Consider the following 16,743-nt stretch of genomic DNA (forward strand, 5'->3'; position numbering starts at 1 on the left):
TCTGTAAGACATGAAGTAAAAAAACCAAAGGATACATGGATAATTTAGATAAAGAGACACACCCTCATCCCTTTTCATAGACCATTAAGGCTATTTTGTGACATCTGAATATTTGAGGTCATCCCCACCGCACTTTATGGTGGAAAGAATAACCAGCAGTCAATGTGAGGTGCACTTGGATGCACTGGTGTGACCTTCTGAGGTAACTCCACACAGAAGAGGGAAAAGCTCTATGAAGTTAGTGAAATTATAGGAAGCGTGTGGCAGAACTAGATATAAAGGTTTGGAATTTTGGGAATGCAGCAAGACATAAACAGTAGTATAACTGTTTACCTTAGTTCAAAATAAATATGGGTAAGGAACTTAAACTAGAGACACATTTAATTTACCATGTTAAAGTCTTCCCTAATAGACTCAAACTATGTAAACAGTATATCCTAAAAATATAATGGTAAACAATCCCAGAAGGCATAATATATAAATACTTGCCATTTTAGTCAAGGACTATTGACTATGAAGGTTACCAAGATAATGAAATACAAAACATATGTGTTATATGAATGGATGAAAGTGGCAAAAGAGAAGAGGCAGAAGGTTAAGGAAGAGAATAAAATAATGATACTGGCCCGCTGAATCAAATACTTTAAATAGCTTGCTCACTCTTGGACGCTGATAAACTACTGTAGCTGTAGACAGATGGATCTGAAGAATGCACGCGTGGTGAGTACTTCTGGGTAAATCAAAGTGAGATAACGAATACACTCAAATGAGGGAAGGACGTGGGAATTGGTAAGTACAGAACAGTGAATCCTTGACATAGAAAAGAGATTGAAAGGCAAATGCTTGGGGAAGTATTGTGAGATTAAAATGGTTGAAAAAATAATTAACAGATTTCATCTATTAAGATACTGTAAAATGCTGCATTATTTTCCGTGCCAAAAAAAAAAAAAAAAAAAAAAATACTGCGAATCATTAGAAGTGGTTCATATTAAGTATATCTCAATGTTAAAATATAAAAATATTAATATATATGTTTGCATAAGGGCCATAAATATGCCATTCTTGATATAAAGAGTTCACACAAATTCATAAGGAAAATGTATGAAGGACATTAAGAGACAAAAAGAAACAAATAGCTAAAAAAAGATGAAAACATCCAAATATGCTTTCAATCAAAGAAGTGAAATTAAGACATTACCATGATTTTTATACATCAAATTAGAAAACAGCAAGAGGATAAACAATATTTAATCTTAACATCCCATAAGTTATATATGAATATACATATACCTTTGTCCTATCCTGATTCATCACTAAGGATCCTAGAAGAGGGCTAGTGATATATACATATGTGTGTGTGTGTATATATGTATGTATGCATATGTATGTATTTGTATTTAGGTAATGACCATGGATGGCCAAGAAACTTAATTTATCAAGTTTCTTCCTTCCCATGTATACCCGATAGACAATGTAGAGACAGACTCTTCAGTGGTCTCTGCTTCAGTAGCCTAGGGCCCTTATTGATGAATCAGACTAGGACAAAGAAGTAAACACATCTGTCAATTCTAGGGTTATTTAAAACAAGACACATCAGTAGCACTTTAGTGTCAAAAGCAATATATGAGTAACAAATTATGGTAGGTCCTAATTCATGACAAATAACTTGAAAAAAGGTAGAAAGCTGGGGAAAAGGTAATCTAGACTGTATTGTATTCACATAAAATAAATTGTAAATGTATTTTGAGATATGGGACATATTGAAATATTTTGCAAGGTTATTGACTATAATCAGTGTTTTGCCAAATTCCGAGGTGGGGAGAACAACAATTTAGCTGTCAGGCACACTCACCGCTGATTTAATGGCATTGGTTTTCTGGAGGAAAACAATAGTCTACTAACTACAGAGATTTCTATAGTTAATAGAATTTCTAAGGAACTCTGTGAAGCAATTTCTTTCCTTTGAACCAGGTATCAACATACAGGCTAAATACTGGCTTGTAAAATTGGATTTTTCCTGGAGTTTATTTATTGAAGCGAAGTTTGACTCTGAGGTCTCTTGCTAATTAGAATTATTAAGATCATTGCAATTTGTTCTCTTTGATGTTTGCCAGGAAAGAGTGACTGTCACCAGAACATATTTTTGGATGTAAAATTTATATTTTATAAAGATGGATAGTTATAGAGACTTATCATTAATTTTATTCCATAGGGACCCCCAGGGCCATATGGACCAAAGGGACCGAGAGGAATTCAGGTAATTAAGTTTGAACTAGAATTACCTTGGGAGCTTTGAACAACAACAACAGCAAAACGCGACCACCAGCAGCAACAATCACCCTTTTGGCCAATTCACGCTGTCTTCAACTAAATTAAAGTGTCTAGGAAACGGAGCCTTGCACCAGTAATTTTTTTAAAGGCTCCCAGATGATTCTAGTACGTAGCCAAGTTTGGAGATCACTTTACTGATGTTTTCATCAATTCAGGCTCTCTGAACACAGGCACCAGTAGGTACCTTATGAACACACCTGATAACTCCATCTAGTCAATAGCTAAGGGAATGGAAAATAATTTAAATGGAGGAAGTCAGGTAGGTATGAGAAGAAAGTAGATACTGTTTTTTATAATGTAATTGTTAGGGTTGTACATTTTTGCCCAAATGTATTTATCCAAATATATTAGTCTTTCGGTGGAAGTAGTTGATTCTTGAAAACATGGAATGAGTCTAAAATTTAGTTATATGCTGAACCACAGAAAATAATTTGCATCAATTTTTCCAGCGAAGCGACTTTTCTCGTTTAGTATAACAATAGATGTAGATGCGTATAAAGAAGTAATTGCAAAATTGCAAAAAGAATCCCCTGACGGTGTGGAGGTGTATTATAGCCCAGTGGTTATCAAGCAAGCACAAAACCCTGGCCTCCATCCTTGAAACTACAAAGACAAAACAGGACATAAGAACAAAGCCAAGCCAACAAAACACACCTCCCCAAACAGACTGAAAGTTATGGTTTTAACCCCCAAAATTCTTAGGTTACGTATAGTTAACCAGCTTCTTTGCTTTGGCTTAGAATTGCCAGAGCAAGGTGATGGAGTGCGGTTCCAAGAGACAGCTTTTAACGATCTGCGTGCGCGCGCGCGCGTGGGTGTGTGTGTTGATTGATAGACAAAATCATTTCTAAAAGCAGAGTCCAACACAGAAAGAAGTTTAAAAACACAGACTTAGAAAACAAACATCCCACTAAAAACAAGTTTGCTTTTAGTATGTGTTGTAAAAGCTGTTAATGTGACTCAGGAACATTATTCTATGCAGGTTCTACTTGAGTGTGACCCCAAAGTAGGTCTGATCCACACGGTCTCGATACGGACACCAGAACCTCCAGGAAGCCTGAAGCCTGTTCTTTCTTCGTTGTCCCACTAGTTTGGCACATAAACTAATTCTTGGTTTTCATCTTGAAACAGGGCATTGGTGGACCTCCAGGAGATCCAGGCCCAAAGGGATTTCAAGGAAATAAGGTAAATTCTTTTTATCTAATTTGGTCATGGACAGAGAGCCTTTCCCTAGTGCACTGGGCTACTGTGTGTTTTATTGGCTAGTGACTAGTTAAATCTTTGAAAAGTACCTTTGGAAATACTTAGTAACCTGCAGATGTGTGCTCAAATTCAAGCTCTGGTGAACACAAAAGGGCAGGGCTGTCCCTTTATCATTTACTACTTTCCTCTTCAAGGGCGTTATTAACTATGAGGCACCATGCAGCATCTCTGATGTGTCTCTGTCTTACTCTCAATGTCTAGTATTTATGGCTCACTGGAATCTGAAAAGCAGTGCCAGGCAACACAATTCCAGCTATTCCAATTTTCTCCCATTAACCATCTCCACATACCGTTTATTAGAGGATAGGATTTACGGCTGGCATAAAAGCAGAAACCAGCCATCTTAACCATCTGCCCAGTGTTTGCACCATCGTTCAATACATAATCTGGCATGGCAGAGGGTAGGGATGTAATGAGAGTCAAATAGCGTTCAAAGATTTTCTTAAGTGGTGGGTATAAAAATACCTGGTTATAGGACTTTCCTTTCCAATATGTCTGGTTGCTTATTTGCAGAAAACAATACTTCTAATTCCTTTTCAGTTCTTCTCAATGTTCAGTAAATTTTGTAATTGTGATAAATATCCAGTAACTTGTCCATAGAAGTAACAACAGCAGTTGTGCAGATTTTAGGGCAGTTATTAACTGCAGAAGATGCCATCTTCCATTGACTCCAGATAACGGTCATATTTTGGGGATGATGGTAACTTTATGTTGTAGAGAGCAGTTGGGCTGCTTGAGTGTTAATTCTCCAGAGAGAGGAAAGGGAGTGAGGAGTATGTATTTTTAATGAGATAATGACAGTCTGAGATTTCCCAGGCCACTTTTAATTGGCAAATTAAAATAGAATGGGCTTCTCAGCAGGAGGAGGCCTGAGCTTCAACTAGGGAAATGTCTTTTCCAGCCCTTGCCTATGATTAATTCTCTCTGGGGAAAAAAGTGACTCTCTTGAATACCGAATAGTTTTCATAAAATTGCTTCAGCTGTAGGTAAAATCCTGCCAAAAGAAAAAAAATTTTTTTTGACATTGCATACGCATTTCTAGGAACCATTGGTCAAGCAAGATGTGAATTGTTGCATTTGTAAATCAGAGGCTTAAACTATGGTCTCAGGGCAGAGGTTTGTGGTAGAAATACAGAGTGCACAAGCCACAAGGATGGGAGCGATTGTGCTGGCCTAGAGATGACTGGTACCTCTGAGGCAGGACTGGTGTGTGTGTGTGTGTGTGTGTGTGTGTGTGTGTGTGTGGACTCAGCTTGGCGAGGGACTGAGGAGGAAGAAACAGTGCAGGACAGTGGCTGTGGTGGCACTGGTGATGGCTGTGGCAGTGACAGGGTGTGGAGACAGCTCCATAAAGAGTTACCATTATACCATCACTTTCCTTCATGCCTAATAGACTCTCTACTTGGGTTTTTTAAAAAAAGAAATAAACCTTTTTTTCCCCATAAACTTTAGATGTTAATTCTAGCACTTCTTCATGAGGGAGGATGGTTGTAATAGACAGAATAGCCCTGTGCTTGGTTTTCTTTGCATGTTCAAGAAGGAATCATCTTCCTCCAAATACTTGATGATCTCATCAAATCTCATATCGATGTTTTTAAACATTTTTATTTCTCATTTATTTCTTTTTAAGCAGAGGTTGTTTTTGAGAAAGGTTCTCATGTAATCTTGGCTGACCCGGAACCCACTGTATAGACCAGGCTGGACTTCAACTCAGAGAGATCCACCTGCCTCTGCTTGCCAAGTAATGACACTAAAGGTGTGTTCCACCACACCCTTCAAACATATCTTTGTTTTTTATTAAACATTTTTTATTTTTTACATATACATTTATATTATTACACATATATACAATAAACTACCTATCACAAGAAGAACCATGACACAATCAGGAATTATATAAATTTTACATTCATAGTGTTTTGGCTATTTGTATTTGGCAGCCTTGAAGAAAACATCTTTACTATTTTGATGAGTCCAAAATTCTGAACATAAAATCAATAGCTATCATATCTGGTCATTACCAACTTAAAACATCTATCTAGACCTAAAAACATCTTAACCTTTAAACAACTAAGCTTAATTTTAAAACTAAACTATCTGGTCTTCAACACCATCAGAGACTTGAGAAGAAATAATATTAATTACCTGAGTGAACAAGGAGTGCATGTTAGTAGCTTTCCAAATGAGAAGATGACAGGGACAATTTGCTGCCCAAACAGTCACCCAAAACTCTCTATAATGTTGGAGCATCATCTTCAGCCTTCTGTCCCAATATATCTGACAGACATTTGTCAGCCAGGAAATATTGAGGACCTTCTTACCCTGTCTTGGCAGAGTTTGGCTCAAACATATTTTAAATAAAAAAATCTAATTAAAATTTAGTCGTGGTAAATTATACAAGACAAAAAAATCATTTACAGTTTCTTTTCTCCCATCCTTTCTTCTTCTCTTTCTCCCTTACTGTATCTTCCCTACCATTCCCAGTCTTCTACTCCGCCTTCTCTCTCTCCTTCTCTATATCATTAATAATAATAATAATAATAATAATAATAATAATAATAATAATAATAATAATAGTTATTATTATTATTGCAGGGTCTTACTCTGAAGCCTAAGTTGGCCTTGAACTCGAATCTTCCAACTTTACTGCCATTAAAACATACCAATTTCAGCTAGACTCATAATTCTAGTTACTCAAGGGGATGTGGCAGGGAAGCCACAAGGCCAGTTTAGTAAGACTTTGTCTCAAATGAAAAATAAAAAGAAAGTGAGAGAACTTGCCTGTAGTTCAGTGGTAGAACACTTAGTAAAGGCCTTGATTTAAATACCCAGCAACAGGCACACAAATGCACACACACACACACACACACTCGAACATGCACACACATACACATGCATACATATATACACACACATATACATAGATCCACACATGCACAGACACATAAACATGCACAAATATACACACATACATACACATATGCATATGTACACATATACACACACAAACATGCACAAACATGTACAAACATGCACATATATATACATAAATGCACATGTACACACATACAAACATGCACATATGCATACACATATGCACACACATACACACAGAAGTACAGAAGCACACACACATACGCATGCACACATATATACACATGCATATACATATGTGTACACACATACACAGACACATGCACACACATACATATGCACATGTGCATGCACACACATACACATATACACATACTCATACAAGCATGTACACACACACACTCATACACATGCATACACATATACACATGCAAACATACATACACATACACATGTGTACCCATGTGCACACACAAATACACAGGCACACATACACATACACACACATAATGCATTAACATGCACACATGCATACACATATGCACACATATGTGCTAATGAATATTAATAATTAATATTTAGTAATGTACTTAATGAAACCTTATTTATTCATTAATCAATAATTTCCCCAAATAACAATGAATTGAGATTATGATTTATTCAAAATTATGCACAGAATAATAAGTAATCTATTATCCCACTATCTTCCGTCCAAAGTCCCATGTACTTGCTATTATCTTCTCTGGGATCTGGAATCTGTCCGTTCTCCTCCATGCCCACACCTTTCTCTTGCTGTTGTGGTTCTTCTTCTTCTTCTTCTTCTTCTTCTTCTTCTTCTTCTTCTTTTCTTCTTTTTCTTTTTGTTCTTCATCATTGTTATTATTTCTATTTATTTTCATGTGTATGACTATTGGCACATATATATGTGCATGCACATGTACATGCCTTGTGCCTTGCAGAGGCCAGAAGAGGACATATGTTTCCCTGGAACTGGAGTTACAGGTGGTTGTGAGGTGCCATGTGGATGTTGGAACTGAACCAGGGTTCCTGGAAGAATAGCAAATCATCTTAATTGCTGGATCGTTTCCCTAGTGCTTGGTCTCTTAATTTTTGTTTTGAAATTATTAGTACTTTCTGAATAGTTTCTAATATTTTTTTTCTGTTAGCCAAAGGTTATGCCATGTTGGTGATTAGTTAATTCTTTTTCATTTTATACGTGTGTGTGTGTGTGTGTGTGTGTGTGTGTGTGTGTGTGTGTGTATGTGTGTGTGTGTGTGTGTTATCTTAAGAATAAGGCTCTGGGGAAGAATCCATCTTGTCTCCTGGGAGGTGCTTCTAAATTGTGAACATGTAAAATACTGTTTTGTTCTTCAGTCTTAAAATCATGTTATAACAAATAGTGATTTCTTTTTTTCTCATATATTGCTTTGGTAGAAAATATTTTAAAGAAATTGCTGTTGGAATTGATGCAAAAAACCCTCTAAGTTTCAAATTTTCTGTATTTTCTTTTCTTTCTTTCTTTCTTTCTTTCTTTTGGTTGTTGTTGTTGTTGTTGTTTGAGACAGGGTTTCTCTGTGTAGCCTTGCCTGTCCTGGACTCACTCTGTAGACCAGGCTGGCCTAGAACTCACAGCGATCTGCCTGCTTCTGCCTCCTGAGTGCTAGGATTACAGGCATAAGCCACCACTCCAGGCTAAGAATTCTGTATGTTCCAATGGACATGGCAAGATTATTTATTCTTACATTTTTACAATTATATGTACCATTTATTGTATATTTCTTGTGGGACATATACAGTTCTTAATATGCTACTGCCAATATTGTCTTCTGAGGCATGGCCTATTCTTGTCAGCATTATAGAAATTAAGCTTCCGAGGTTTCAAGAGTGTAAGTGATGCTGTCAGGCCATTAGAGCCAGGACACATCAGCACCCAGCATCTGCCTTTGCTCAAAACATCTTATTTTCCCTCCTTTAGAAAAAAAAAAAGGGCACTTTCTTGAATATTTGACCTGAGACACACATGTTTCTTGCAGACAACACAGAAATTACATCTATGTCCTCTCACAGTACAGTCTGACTGTGAGAAACTGTGTTGAAAGGGCATTTCTGCTTAATTATAATGCTCATGTGAAGTCATAGGTAAGAAAGAAGGAAATCGTTTGAGAAAAAGAAACCGTTCTAACTGTATTTTCAAGTATTAGATTTCTAATAGACCAAAATAGAAATTGTACATGTAAAGCGTTCACGGAGATCTCGCGAGAGTTTCTAGTTGGGGACTGCCTAACGGCGTTGAATTTATGAATGGTCTCTCTCATGAATTACAATCCCTGTCTGCTGTTCTGGGGCTGGATTTTCTCCATCAAAGTTCTCCTCATCCCTGAAAACGTGGCTAAAGAACAAAAAGGGGGAAAAATAGCATGTGCCAAATCAGGAAAAAATGTGCTTCTGGTCCAGTTTCACCAGTCATTGCTGCCATGAACACTCTCCACATGGAAACTCACTCCTGCTCTGCCCCGAATGCCCCGGTTGCCTTAGCAACAAAACATGGATATTTTTCTGAAGGAAGCCTTGGTTCAGAGGGCCCTCAAGCTCTCCTACTCCCAAGGATCATGTAATAATTCTCAGGAGAACATCCTGACAACCTTTGAAATCATTACAAGTGTAGTTACCAAAGTGCCTGAGAAGCCTTCTTCCTGGGACCAAGCCGAACCTGTAACTGAGGAGAGACTGGAGCCCTGGAGACCCAGACACTCCAAGGCTGCTGTGGTCCCAGCCTTCTGCCAACGAGGCCCTCTGCTAGCTAGCTGGAAGGGATCAACCTGGGGAAGCCTTTCATATTTGTTCAAAACTAATTCTGAACAAATAAACACCGTGGGTGATATACGGCTAAATGGGCCATTCTTGCTAAATCTTGAGACTTTTCTGAGGTTGTTTCTAAGGAGTACTTCTTTCCACAAATCTTCTCTTCCGGAGGCTGTGCCTGAGGTGAAGGACTGAATTGTGGAACGTGTACGAAGCTGCCTGCGACGCTCTAAGGTGCCCTGCAGCAGAGCTCTGGAGATCAGGGCCAAAGGAGCACAGGCGACACCCCTGGCACCCCTACCAAGGAAAACTGCCACACAGCCTTCCTCAACCTATTTAAATAGGTTCCTCAACCTATTTAAATCGGTGATATATCACAGTAACTTTATCTTCGGAGGCAGCTGTCTTCCATATCCCACCTTGAGTTGTGCGATCCCAAGACATCCACAGTATTTCTCAAAGTATTTTTTTCTTGGGATTTTCTTCAAGCCCTTTAGGTTCAAGCGTAAGAGACACTAAGCACTTTTAGATAAGAAACTTAGTCTTTATGTTCAGTTTAGATTCTGGGATGCTAAGAAAGCTCAGAGGAATCAAGAAGGGGCAGTGGGTGCTGCAGGGGATTGAATGACTAGAGCAGCCAAGAATATTAGTATTCTGACATTATATAGTGGACACGCAGTGTAGATCACTCATCAATAGCTTCCTGTGCACAAATTAAAGTGTTGTTCATGCTCTCACATTCTTCTCAAAGTGGTACGTGGTGGAGTGGCACTCGTCTGTCATCCCAGTACTCGGGGAGGCAGAGGCAGGCAGATCACTGTGAGTTCAAGGCCAGCCTGGTCTACAAAGCTAGTCCAGGACATCCAAGGCTACACAGAGAAACTCTGTCTCAAACAAAAAAAAAAACAAAAGCAAAAAAAAAAAAAAAAAAAAAAAAAAAAAAAAAAAAAAAAAGAAGAAGAAGAAAGAAAGAAAGAAAAAAAGGGAAAGAATTGTTAGTAATTTAGCAATTCCTGAATTGTTAGCATTACAGCAATTCCTGAATTGTTAGTAATTCATCAGTTCCTGATATGGAAAGAGCTTTGACTTGCGTGAACATCTGCTCACAAGGAATTTAAGCAAACTTATTAATTCATCTGACATGAAACAACAACCGAGAGTGATAACTTGAAAGGGTTGCCAGTCAATGACTTCAAGTCAGATCATTCTGATGCCTGCGTCTCTGATGCCCGTGACTCCAGCAGCTGGAGTAGCCCGTGTGTGTGCATGTGTGTCTATGCAGTTAGATATTACTGTTCACCAACACAGAAGCTCTCATGAGCCAAACAACAACAACAACAACAACAACAACAAAAACTGCCAACATTTCCCAGGATGTTTCTTGTTAGGTTGGGTACTAGATGGAACAGGCCCAGCCACATGCATACAGGAACGCCATAGTTTTTATAATTATATCAGTGTCATTAATTCAAGTACATTGCCATAACAAATCTGCAGGGTAAAGTTTAGTTCATTCCAAGGATAAGGCATTTTTTATTAAAATTGTAATGTGTGCATAGCCTAATATAATTAAAACCATTGAGGAAAGTTCATAGGAATTCAACATGCTCACAATGTTATTTAACAGGTACTATTATTTATATTTCAATTTTAAAAAATCACTTTAATGAATTCTGTACAGTCCAAACACTAACTCTTCCTTCTAGTCTTAAAGCTTTTTAAGTAACATATATAACACTGTCCAAATGATTACCTCTTCTCCTACATCAGCGGGTTTTGTTACCACAGGACCGGAAGATGTCCAACTTGAATAGTTTCCAGCAACTTACCTTGTGCAGGAGAAACCTAAACTGTCCATAAGAGGCACAGGTCTGAAACTCTCTCCTGATTGGCTTCTACCAGTCTTTCACTTTACTGAAGGTGACACACAGAATTCCCTAGATTTTGTTTTCCGTGAGGAAGCATGACTCTGCGACCAGATGGCCCTGAATGAACTATCATTTCTGCCTGATTAACGTGCTCAAGCACTGACTGCTATAGCTACTGAAGTCTAGTAGTACTGTGATTTGCTTGTAGTTTTCATCAGCTTCTTGTTGTTACAAATCTTTTATTTGGAAAACAAAAATTGGTAGGTGTGTGGACTGTGGTTGAGTAGATGGTATTTTAAAAATATTTTAATTGGAAATTTGAAATGATGATGATTCCACAGTCAGTACAGTTTCTTAATCAGGAGTTTATATGTAAAGTTACAGTATGTAATCACAGTATTATGAAGTATAATTTGTATTACTTTTATCGCTGAAGCAGTGACACACTGATGCTATAGACTTTATGTACCTGAAATGGATATGAAATAGTTCGCATAAACGGTTTCTTCTTGGCTTATATCTTGCTGTATTTGTCTTGCCTTCCTCTAAAAGATCTTCAATTGTGCATATACTGTAATTCAGAGATTTGTACATTCCATCCCATTCCAAAACTCAAATGAGTTTCAAAAAGTATGTGACTTTAGGAGGCATTTGGATATGGTAGGTGAGGGTGCCATCTCCGAAGCCAGGCTGTGAGGTTGACGGCAGTGTTAGGTTTTATTAGCTGTGCAACTTGGCATGCTAACCTGTGACTCAGCCTTGTCATCCATGTGCGGGCTTGATAAAAGATGTCGTGAGGACTAGATGAATTAACATATGTGAAGCATCCTGCACAGCATCTGTCCCAGAGTGAATCCCACACGAGCTGGCAAGCAGCTGAAGCTGTTGACAGTCTTCTCACAGCCTCACAGACCAAATCTATAACACTGGTCTTCCTCAGAGTAACCCTTGATCACAGGAAACTTACTCCGGAACAAGAGAAATGAGGACCTCAAAATGAAGAACGGTTCAAGTGAATCTGATGAATACTGACTCCCCTATATCCTCCTTCCTACTTGGCCTTCCAAAACGTGCCTCTCTTGACTTTTCCCCTCTCTGCTTGGTTTTCCACTAAGGATGTAACCTGGCCACACTTCAACCATTTTACACATAGAAAATGCTCACTGCTAGCCTTTTCCGTTTTGAAAACATGAAAACATTCATCCCAAGGCTCCCATCGGAGTTGGTGTCACATGCATCTCAGAAATGACTCAAATAAATTGTCAAAACATCTTCTTAATGGTGGAAAGGGTCCAGGGGATGACGTGATTGTTTGTAATTGTATTACATTGTGATGACTGGGCAGCCCTTTCATTGTTTACTGTCTTAGAGCAAGGAAGGGTTTACTTGGGCTAGGGTCACTTAGGTACATAAGGATGGGGTTTGCTTTAGCTGAACTTTCCTGAGAATGTTAGCTTAGCTCTCTACTGTGATCTCATTATACCTTTAGCTGAAAAGAAAACTCTTAATTTTGTCTGGGTGATTTTGAAGGAGAAACTGTGCACTAGTCACTTGGCATTATGTGTTATACTTTATATACATAAGCCAGTTGCCGTGGCTGAAAACTTAAGTAACTCCAAAGGAGAATTCCCAGACCCATGGTTTCTCCCAGACCTGACCAGGAATCTATACAGTTCCTGATCCTATGCTGTTGCTCAGTAAATTTCAGACACTTAGGGGGTTGCATAAATAACTATTATTATCTAACCACTGAGAAATCAAAGGGAGAAAAATCTCATCTATCCTCTTCTCACTGGTGGTGGGGGCTGGGATCACATTAACAACACACTAGAAGTACAGAGTTGCAGAAAATGGTGCTTTCAGTAGTGCAGTGAATTTCATCTGTGCAGAGAATTCTCCTTTAAGCATGGTGCTTAAAATATGATCTGAAGGGTATATAGTAATGAAGAGGCCAAGCAAACACCCAAGGTAGAGGGGGTAGCCTGGTCTAACACCTCATAGCTGAAAGGAACAGGTCACACGCAAGAAGCTGAATGAAGGCCATTACTACTAGAGTAGAGGTGATTGTGACAGAACCAAAGCAGCTGCAGTGCCACTCTATGGAGCATCTTGCAAGAAGCTCTACTCTCCCATGATGCCAAAAGAAAATGTCTGAAAATGTTTCTTTCAGGTTAAAATTAAAATGAAAAGATTTTTTTTTTTTTCTGGTAGCAATGGAGGAATCATTTGGAGGGTGCTAGAACTGCTCTAGGCTGACTCTTAAGGATGCTGTTGTAGTTTGAACAAACTATGTTGACCTTGTGTGTGTTATACGGATGGATGAATTCAGGAGAAATTTTTAGAGGCACACTGATAGGTCTCTATACTCATTTTACCTGGTGGAAGAATGCCTCCTGAGTTCTGGTTTGACACAAGAGAAGGAGCTGTGGAGGAATTACATAGATGAAGAGCACTGGAAGAGAACCAGGCCTAGAAGAAAAATGACCTTAGTCTGTCTGTAAAAATGGCTAGTCCCTTTCGCAGTGCTCTATTTCCCTAACTTTCCTGGAGATAGCTTTAGGTTTCCAGGATCCATTTAACTGTTGGTACTGTCCGTGGTTCTGAAACAACACTCAGGCCTTTTTAATCTCTCTGAAAGTCATAGCCATATGAAGTTCTTGAGCACTCGGAATGCTTTTTATACAATTGAAATTTCTTCAAGCCCAAGGTACACATGAGCTTCAAAAACAGCACTGACATAATTAAGAACATAGTCATTGACCCTTTAAAATATTAATAACAGTTGAGCAATATTTCAGGTAATAAGTAAAACTTATTAATTGTAATTCATCTATTTCTATTTGCTTCCTTAATGTAACTATTAGAAAATTAAAAGCTACATTTGGGGCTTGTTGTACAATTTTCACTGGGCACTGCTGCTCTTGACTGGAACCCTATTGTCACCTTATTCCTGGCTTATCGATCCTACTCAGACTTCAGGTTGACCAAAAAACACCCCATATCATTCTTTCCGCCTCTTCAACTTTTGCTGAGTTTATCTTTATTAGAGTGGATAAGATTCTTACCTCCATGTTCACCTCAAATATCTCTACCATTGTAATAAACTTTTCAAAACTCCTTAAGGCAGAATTAAACATTTCTTTCTAAGCGTAGGCATAAGGTTATTATGTAGTTTAAATTCTGATTTACTGTCTAAATTCTGTGTAAACTCTACTCTCCGATTGCCCCTCTGATATGTCAGTAAAGCTGCTTACAGACAGTTGATGAGCAGGAGAGAGAATAGGACTGGACTTCCTGCCAGCCAAGGGAGGAGGAGTTAGGAGAGGAAGTAGGAGATTCATCCAGGGGATCAGCCATTGGGGGGGGCGGGGTGTCCAAGGAAACCAGGAGGAAAGAGCTGGAGCCAAGGAAAGCTACAAAGTGCAAGTACCACTGGTATGTTTCTTGGGAGTAGCTTAGAGGGTTAAGAACAGACTTAAACTGCTCAAGATTGTATTGCAAAGCTTAATTTAAAACAAATATAAAAGAATCTCAATTATTTGTTAAGAAATAAGCTAATAAAAACAAACACTGTTTTATAAAAATAACCTCAATATCTAAGAGATGTACATATTCTGTTAACATCTCTATCCTGGCTAGTCCACATGCCTACATTTACTTTCCTGTTTGTCTCTCCAGGCAGACTATGAGCATCTGCAAAGTATGGATGTAATGTGAATCACAACTCTGATTATATCAACTGATATTCAATTATAGGCATAGGTTGCTGTTCACCAGATGTTTATTGAGAACCAGACCTTGTAGCAATTGGTCAATAAATCCCTGTTGAATAACAATCGAACGTTCACATATTAACTAGCAATGGTATATGCTTGGACATGGCTTGGAATTTTTACAGAAAACATTTTGAGCCCTTTCAACAGACCTGTAAGGTACATACCATCATTCTCATTTGCATTTTGGAATCTCATAAGAGATATAATATTGCAAATGAAGGAACTAAGTCCATTGAACTCAATGGCTTCAAAACATGTTCTATTTTCCACATGATTCTATGCATAATGAAAAGTGGGCTCAACATGCAGATTATGTTCTTCCACTCTGAAATGGGGGAAACCATATTTCCTAGGATTGTTTGGAGAGTAAATGAGATAATATGTATGAAGTATCAGGGCAATGTTTATGAATAGTAGATTACATTTCACATTGGCTTCCTCTCTCCTTGAGGCCCAGAGCAGCAGAGGCATTTGTGATTTCTGAGAAGAACCAGAATGAACGGTCTGCCTGACCATTCCCTGACCATTGCCCTACAAATGCTCATTTACACAAAGGCCAGAAAAAACAAATCTCTAAGGGGTGGCGCACGTTAAACCAGTTCTCTCTCTCTCTCTCTCTCTCTCTCTCTCTCTCTCTCTCTCTCTCTCTCTCTCTCTCTCTCTTGTTTGTTTGAGTTAGGTTTTGTTTTGTTTTTCAAGACAAGGTTTCTCTACATAACAGCTCTATCTGTCCTGGAACTCGCTTTGTAGACCAGGCTGGCCTTGAACTCACAAACATCCTCCTGCCTCTGCCTGCCAAGTGCTGGGATTAAAGGAGTGCGTTACCACTACCCAGCTTAAACCAGTTCTCTTTTTATGATTGCTTGTGGCAAATGGTTCCGGTGGTCAACAAAGAAAACACAAGTGCAATCAGTATTACAGCTATACAGTCTGTGCATGTGTGTGCTGCTTGGGTCTGGCATGAATAGTAGATCAGAGAATCAAGTCTGGAGTCCTACCTTGTCTGTGCTGCCTTTGTGAATTCCAATAGACCAATTCTGAGCGCAGATTTGTCTACCTGCCTTGTCTAAGGTACGGGACATGTCTTACAATGACCACAGGCATTTTTGTAGGAAAAGGGAGGGTACAACATAAAGAAAATAGACATTAATTCTATCTCAGTATTGGCTTATGGATCTTATGTCATGATACCAATGTCCTGGGAATGAAGTCTAAGACAGCAGCCTGTGGGCATGTGTTATTCATGGCCCAATAGTCCAGTAAGGGAAAACAATCCTTCTTTAGTCTTCACATCTTTGTAATTGCTTTGAAGGAGTAGTATGAGGGCATCGCCACTGTTATTGGTGCCTGGCTAGCAGTCTGGGCCTGACCTGAGGCAGTTTCCTCTCTTCTCTAACAGGAGCTCTTGGCCTGACGTGAGGCAGTTTCCTCTCTTCTCTAACAGGAGCTCTTGGCCTGACCTGAGGCAGTTTCCTCTCTTCTCTAACAGGAGCTCTTGGCCTGACGTGAGGCAGTTTCCTCTCTTCTCGATGTTCTTGGATCACTCTTTTCAAGGGAGCCACCAAGCCAGTTCCATGTCAGTGGTTAGAAGGAAATTTATTGAAAACCCAGGCAGTGGTTTGTTTTCAATCAAACTTTTGGATAAACACTAAATAGGCTAAAGCTTCCACCACTCACAGCAATTCAGAATTCCCACAAATGCTTAAATGTCTTCTGACCTATTGTGAAACAAAGCTGTATTTAAATGGAACAAAATATAGTAAGTGGACTTAACTTTTTTGTTATTATCTTGTATATTGCATTTTAAAGGATTTTCCTCAAACTAGCCT

At 38.7% G+C, this 16,743-nt stretch overlaps 1 protein-coding gene across 1 annotated transcript in view; it reads left to right on the plus strand.

Moving 5' to 3' along the window:
* Nucleotides 1-16,743, plus strand: part of Col28a1 (collagen type XXVIII alpha 1 chain) — a 154,307-nt gene that overhangs the window by 26,766 nt on the left and 110,798 nt on the right. The window contains exons 10-11 of the mRNA XM_051151944.1: nucleotides 2,213-2,257; nucleotides 3,463-3,516. Coding sequence (XP_051007901.1) covers nucleotides 2,213-2,257; nucleotides 3,463-3,516 — 99 coding nt within the window. The remainder of the gene's footprint in view (nucleotides 1-2,212; nucleotides 2,258-3,462; nucleotides 3,517-16,743) is intronic.

This window comes from Acomys russatus, chromosome 10 (assembly GCF_903995435.1).
Source record: "Acomys russatus chromosome 10, mAcoRus1.1, whole genome shotgun sequence".
Lineage (NCBI taxonomy): Eukaryota > Metazoa > Chordata > Mammalia > Rodentia > Muridae > Acomys > Acomys russatus.